A 6,644-nucleotide genomic window follows, 5' to 3' on the forward strand; every position below is an offset into this window, starting at 1 on the left:
TGTAAGTTTTTAATGAAATTGAAATAAATATTGCAAAGATATGAAGCAGCAATTCACAACTCAACTCACTATGTTTTATAATAGAATGACAAGACCATGGACGAAATCATCATGGAATTGATGGAGGGTTCGCTTTTCGAATCTCTGTAAGGCGTCCTCCCAAATGACTCTCTTCTTGAACCTCTCGAAGGTATCTTGTAGGAGGGATCTATCTAAGTCATTCACAAAAATAGGTGGAAGTGAGAATGCCATTAAGTGATACATGTCCTCCATCCTCTCCTTACTTTTATTAAGTGATACATGCCCTCCATCCTCTCCTTACTTTTCTTCTCCTTACTCTCATTCTTTTTTGAATAACTATCAACTTGACTTACCTTTTCTATCAAATTTGTTATTTGCCAAGTCCATATTTAAGGATAAAGGCACTGAAGCACAGTTAACTAAAGCTAAGCTAAATCCTTCATAGTGATGTGGCTTCGATTCTTTTCTTCTTTTCCTTGTGAAGGAAAAAAAGTCCTTCGTAACCTAAATGTCACATTCTTCCATCCTACTTTCAAACAAAAGTATACCACACCATCTTACTTTTAAATGCAATAAAAAACTTTTACCATTTATTTTTTTATTTTATTTAGATGGAGCTCAATCTTGATTTCTATATAATATTTATTCTATTACAAATAAGAGTTTTATATTACAAATAACAGTGTTTGACTTAACTGTGATTTTAAAATTAAATAATAATAATAATAAATTTAATTTTTCAAAATGATATTCCCAAATTTTTTATTTTTTTGATATACCTTTACACCTTAAAAAAACCATTACTAATTTATAACATTTAAAAAAATATAACATACAAAATGCAATATACACATTCTTTTAAAGAGTAATGGGCATCTTTACAAATTTTAAAAGGAATTCGCAATTAGATGGACATTGTATTGACCTGACTTGGGGTGGATTACTATATCTATGATTGATGGTTTCCAAACTACCCATTCACGGTTCTATGCCCCATTAATAATATCACTATTTTAATTATTTAATTAATTTTATAGTAAAAAAAATCCCATGCGTTGGTGGGAAATTAACCAGCCTACGCGAATGTCACATGGAAATTAACCACCAGCTAAATAAACAACTCCATGCATAACTAAATTCGAATTGCGATGTAAACTTGTATTTCGTTTTCTGTTTGTCGCACTTTTATTTTGAAGCTTGAATTTTGGCGAACCTTAAAAAGGTTGAGGTTGGATGAATTTCATCAAATTTTATGGTTATTAACTAAATGAGATTAAAATTTATAATTTTATGTCAAAGCTTAAGCTTGTAATCTATCATGTCAAAACTTAAGCTTGTAAGCAGTGTTCATATTTATTCATAAATCAGAACTCATAACTTCATGTCAAAACTTAACCATGTAACCTATCTTTGCAATTTCCATATTAGTGATAGCAATTTTTTTTATTAATATTGATTTCTTACAACTTTATCCCATATTTCATTTTCAAATTAATATATTTATACATATAAAAAATATATATAAACCAACCTAATAACTAATCTTATCCAAACCAGTCCAAAAATTCAAACTCAAACCAAACCCAGTCATTGTCAAACAAAAACGATGTGACATTGATTTCTTTTGATAATATTATATTCGGTTGCTAAGTGAATGAATTTAATTCAATTTAATTAAAGAAAGAAATTAAATAAAAAATTATAGTTACAACTTAACAAGAACTTTAATCTGGCCCTGGAGTATGCCCTAAAACTGCTTCTGCTTGGCTAAGAGCTCGTCTTCCTCGGACGTAAGGAAACAGGTTAACGGCCCAAGACCCTGAGGCATCTGGCAGGAGTGAAAGTCTGCTCCCTTAAGGACCACCAGCGGGTTATTTCAGGTGGCGTGGTTTTCCTTGATAACAGTGATGTGTCAACTGACATTCCCGGATAGCAGGTCCTCACTGTTGGTTTGACAAACTGAGTTTGATAGTTTTTTCCACCTTTTGAAAAAAAAAAAAAAAAAAAAAACAAAAACAAACTTTAATCATGTGAGTTCGGACCCCTCCGTGGCGGGGAGTAGATGAACGGTCGGTGACCAACACAGTGCTGCTGCAATATTGACCAGAGGTTCAAAGTGCGTTGTCAAACACCCATGGCGTTTACAACATGTCTCCGTGACAGACACGAAATGTCAATCTTGACAGTGTGGTTAAAAAGTATTGGTGGTTCATAGAAAGGAATGGCACAGACAGTAATACCTATACGGTTGGAAGTCTATAAAATCTTACAGCAGGAAGTTCACGAATTCATTGAAAATCTCTTCATTCGGTGTGTTGCAGATACTATGGGAATCGTTAACTCTGTAGGGAAACCAGAAATAATTCAAGAAAGAACAGAGTAAGTGTGAATCTCGGAATAAATAGAAGTGGGGGTTTAATAATTGCTTTAGCTTTGATGGTGAGTATTAATATATATTGGAAGAAATTTTGGGCAAAACAGATTAATCTATACTGGAAGAAATTTAGGGCAAAAGAGCCCTTCAGTGAAGGTCAGGAACTTGAATTCAGGGAAAGGCATATCCTCAATAAAGGTAAAGAACTTGATTTCTATGAAGAAATATATTGGGAAACTCCCCTATTATGAAGTTGTGAATTTTTTTCAGTTCTGATGAGTAACCTAGTTGGTTAAAATACTGGGCTAAGTCTTTAGCTCTGAGATTATGGGTTCAGGCTCCGATAGTTGAGTTGACTTGGCACACCCCTTAAACTGAGTATGCCCTGTACAATCACTGGATAAAAATAGAAAAAGAAGAAAAAACTATGCCAGAGGGCACTTTCATACTTTTTAAATTTACATGGATTGCAGAAGACACGATGATTTTTACTCTGCAAGAGATGAAGGAAGCCACGCAAACTTTTAGTCAGAAACTTGGCAAAGGTACCTTTGGACCGGTGTTCTTTGGCAAGATGCGAGACGGAAAAGAGATTGCAGTAAAAGTGCTGTCACCGAATAGCGAAGAAGAAATTCGGGAGTTTTTCACTGAGGTAATTATGAGATTCAATATGATCCAATTTCTGAATCATTTGGGTGCACACAGAATTGACAAGAAAAAATATGTGCAGGTCCACCTTATTTGTAGAGTCCATCATAAGAACTTGGTGTCTTTGCTGGGCTACTGCCATGAATCCGGAAAGCATATGCTTATTTATGATTACATGTGCGGAGGGCGTTTAAGTGACCGTCTTTATGGTAAATATTTTACACTCTAATATTGTTTGGTCGGGTTGATGCAATAAATAAATATTTTGAAAAGATTTACGACAGGCAGAGAGTTATTTGTTTTCCAGGTCAGAGCGCAGGACTTCCTAAACTAAATTGGAAGAGCAGGCTCAAAATAGCAATCGATGTAGCTGAGGGTAATAAATTTAAGTTTTTCGCACTACATTATTTGAGTGTAAATGTATTTGAATACCAGAAATAGTGGTTAACCATATTTTTCATCTGATATTCCATCCTCCATTTCTGTTTGAAGCACTGCAATACCTACACGTGTGTTGCACTCCAATGATAATTCACAGGCATGTGAAGACCTCTAACATCCTTCTCGACAGCAATTTGAATGGAAAACTGGGCGATTTCGGTTTCTCAAAGATGACAATGGATAGGAAGGCTCCTATCGTGGATATGGTGAAAGGAACTTACGGATACGCGGATCCAGAGTAAGTTACAAATACTTGCATTCTCTTTCGAATACTCTTTTGGATGCCATAGGAATTCAATTGATTGTTAAGAGTAGCGGCAATTCCATTTATACCTAGAGATGTTTTTTCAGGTATCTTTCCACTGGTCATGTGACTCAGAAAAATGATGTATATAGTTTTGGAGTGGTTTTATTAGAAATCATATGTGGGAGAAACGCCTTCGATAGGGATCTACCCAGTGAGGAAAGATTACTCTCAATGTGGGTAAGGATTTTATTTATAATTAGTCATTTAAACATAGATTTTATTTATAATTAGTCACCCAAACATGATGTATGATTATCTAAATTAACTACATAATTTCTGATTTTCTAGTTTGTCTCTAATTCCCAGGTGAGAGATTATGTGGGGATCAATGAAAACCCTGGAAAAATATGGGAAATTATAGACAAGAAAATGGAAGGAAAATATCACATGAAATCAATCACTATCGTTGCCAAAGTGGCCCTTAGATGTCTTGAGAATTTATCTTCTAGGCCTGGCATCTGTGAGGTAGTAAGAGAGTTGAAAGAGGCTTTCATGTATGAGAAAGTAAAGTGGGAGAGCTGAAAGAGGCTATCTTGTATGAGAAAGTGAGGCTTCAAATGCATTTAAGAAAGCAAAGTTAAAAGAGCTTCCGGTTGCAAAACAAAGAGATACAGAGGAGTGGGGTAAAGTTTTAAGTAGAAGATGTTAGAGTTTAAATATTATGGATGCTTAATTGGATTGGAATTAAGTTGGAACTAATTTTAATGTTGGATGTAAATATAGTCTACCTGCAATGAAATGTTATATTAATATTGTGTAAAGTTGGGTGGAGTTTGGAGAAATATTTATATATAAGTAGTTCATTAACTAATGCATATTGTTCAACAAATATAGCTAATTTTGACTTATCAAATTTAAATTAGTGAGAAAAAATATTGCACCAAGGCCCAATATGGAAGAGATGTTGTCGTGTCTTGTTATATTATGTAAACATCTTTAAAAATCACTTTTTCTTGTAGTTATTTTTCATTAAAATTTAACATCAATTGAATTGTCTTAAAACATTTTGAGAAAAAATATTTTAAAACAAAACTTTATATTTAAAATAAAAACAGTTTAAGACAGAAATATTTTAAGACAATTTATATTTAAAACAAAAACATACACAAATATTTTAAGACAATTTTATATTTAAGACAAAAACACTTTGAGACAAAAATATTTTATGGCAAAACTTTATCTTTAAGACAATGGCAATTAAGATGAAACCCCCCATTTAAGACAGTTAACAACTAAGACAAAATCATATCTATTCTAACACTTGCAAAATTGACTCTGATAGTGCATGGTAAGTCCCTCAACTTGCAAGCTACTAGCTGCTATTTCACTTACTATTCACATTATCTTATATAAATACAACGATTTGTCAACTCTGAAGAACTCAACAACTTTTCAGTTCCTCTTCTATCCCTTTATTGTTGCATTCTAGATAGGGGATAGTTATATTTTTAATTTTTGAAAGTAGATATTCAAACCACATGAAATTTAATCATATGATTTTCTTTCTTTTATATTATATTTTTCCTTTTTCATTAATCATTTTTAATTAAATATAAAATTAGAATATGCTAATTATATTAATTTTTTAATTATTATAAAATTAAAATATATATTTTTTAAACTAATTTTTAAGTATTTAATTTAATGATATTTATTTGAAAATTATATTAAAAATTACATAAAAGTAATAAATTAAAGATATTTTTAAAAATTTCAAAACAGTTACAATATACATACTGCATTCTAAAAATATAATAAATAAATAGATAAAAAGTATTATTTTTTAACATTCTAAAAATATAATAAATAAATAAATACAAACTATTATTTTTTTAGTTGGCTTAACTCAAGGGGATTTGAACTCTGAATCTCATACTTTTACATAATACTTCATAACAAGGTGATTGTCAATTAAGTTACACGAGTTTTTTTTTTTTTTTTAATTAAATATGTGAAAAAATTATTTTCTCAATTGTTTTCTTCTTTTATATGTATATATATTAATTTCAAAACCATATATAAAAAAAATCCCAAAAAATAAAATACAAATTCATCAATATGTACATTTTAAACCTTCATTTAAAATTAAATATTTTCTCAATTGTTTTCTATATATATATATATATATATATTTCAAAATCATACATAAATAAATTCAAAAAAATTAATATACAAATTCATCAATATATACATTTTAAACCTTCTTACTTTCATTTTTTCTTTCTAAATGAAAAGTTAGAAATTTGATTCTTGCACATGCCACATCTCAATTTTATTTTCACTATTAAACAAATATATCAAAGAGATAAATAACAATAATTTAATTATTTCTTAGATAATATTTTTTTATTTTTTATTGTAAAAACTTTCTACTAATATTGTAAAAAGACATATACAAAATGCAATTTAGTATTTTTTGATATTAAGATTTTGGTATAGATTTTCATCTAGTAATTAGAAAACCATGAATGCATTATTAAGAAACCAAGTAATATTAGTAATTGATATCATTTCAAACTAGGAAATAACTGTTATGTGATTTATCTTCCTCACTTAATAGAGATATATATAAATAAATTATGAAGGAGGTTGAAAGAGTACCTCTAGCATAAACTTTAACTTAATCTAAAAATTCATTGTCATGCCCCTATAGTGATGTAGAAGGTTGACGAAAATGGGGCAGTAGTATGGAATTAGACTACTGGTTAACTTTAGAACCAATCAACTGTGCTTTAATCAGATTCTGTCTGTGTATTTCCTCCTGAGGGTCCCACCTTCCTGACCAATCACCGTCGGTCCTTCTTTGACTTTTCCTTTTGTCAGGCACTTCAATCCACGCTGTTAATTTCACTC

The 6,644-nt window shown here is 30.7% G+C and overlaps 1 protein-coding gene across 5 annotated transcripts; it reads left to right on the forward strand.

The window, feature by feature from the left end:
* The first annotated feature begins 2,264 nt into the window (after positions 1-2,264).
* LOC149211144 (putative LRR receptor-like serine/threonine-protein kinase At5g48740) lies at positions 2,265-4,534 on the forward strand. 5 transcript variants are annotated; one of them, XM_089394531.1, is made up of 8 exons: positions 2,270-2,400; positions 2,503-2,593; positions 2,869-3,047; positions 3,126-3,252; positions 3,351-3,419; positions 3,536-3,722; positions 3,836-3,968; positions 4,098-4,534. In XM_089394531.1, exons 3-8 carry the CDS (start codon positions 2,877-2,879, stop codon positions 4,311-4,313), a joined length of 903 nt encoding a protein of 300 aa, XP_089250657.1. In that variant the 5' UTR covers positions 2,270-2,400; positions 2,503-2,593; positions 2,869-2,876; the 3' UTR covers positions 4,314-4,534. The 5 variants fall into 5 exon arrangements, with proteins under 5 accessions (XP_089250656.1, XP_089250659.1, XP_089250660.1 ...); XM_089394530.1 differs by having other exon boundaries at positions 2,265-2,593; XM_089394533.1 differs by having other exon boundaries at positions 2,268-2,593; positions 3,901-3,968; positions 4,098-4,233.
* Positions 4,535-6,644: the final 2,110 nt, after the last annotated feature.

The sequence above is a fragment of the Pinus tabuliformis genome, chromosome 1_2 (assembly GCF_031772625.1).
Source record: "Pinus tabuliformis cultivar Carrire ecotype Pingquan chromosome 1_2, CPIR1, whole genome shotgun sequence".
In the NCBI taxonomy this organism is placed as follows: domain Eukaryota; kingdom Viridiplantae; phylum Streptophyta; class Pinopsida; order Pinales; family Pinaceae; genus Pinus; species Pinus tabuliformis.

What these genes read in the sequence shown, in the direction of transcription:
- LOC149211144 (XM_089394530.1), top strand. Translation starts at nt 2,458, where the DNA reads ATGGTGAGTATTAATATATATTGGAAGAAATTTTGGGCAAAACAGATT. An exon ending in TTCGGGAGTTTTTCACTGAG is followed by an intron (nt 3,048 to 3,125) that starts GTAATTATGAGA and finishes AAATATGTGCAG; the next exon opens with GTCCACCTTATTTGTAGAGT. An exon ending in TACGGATACGCGGATCCAGA is followed by an intron (nt 3,723 to 3,835) that starts GTAAGTTACAAA and finishes ATGTTTTTTCAG; the next exon opens with GTATCTTTCCACTGGTCATG.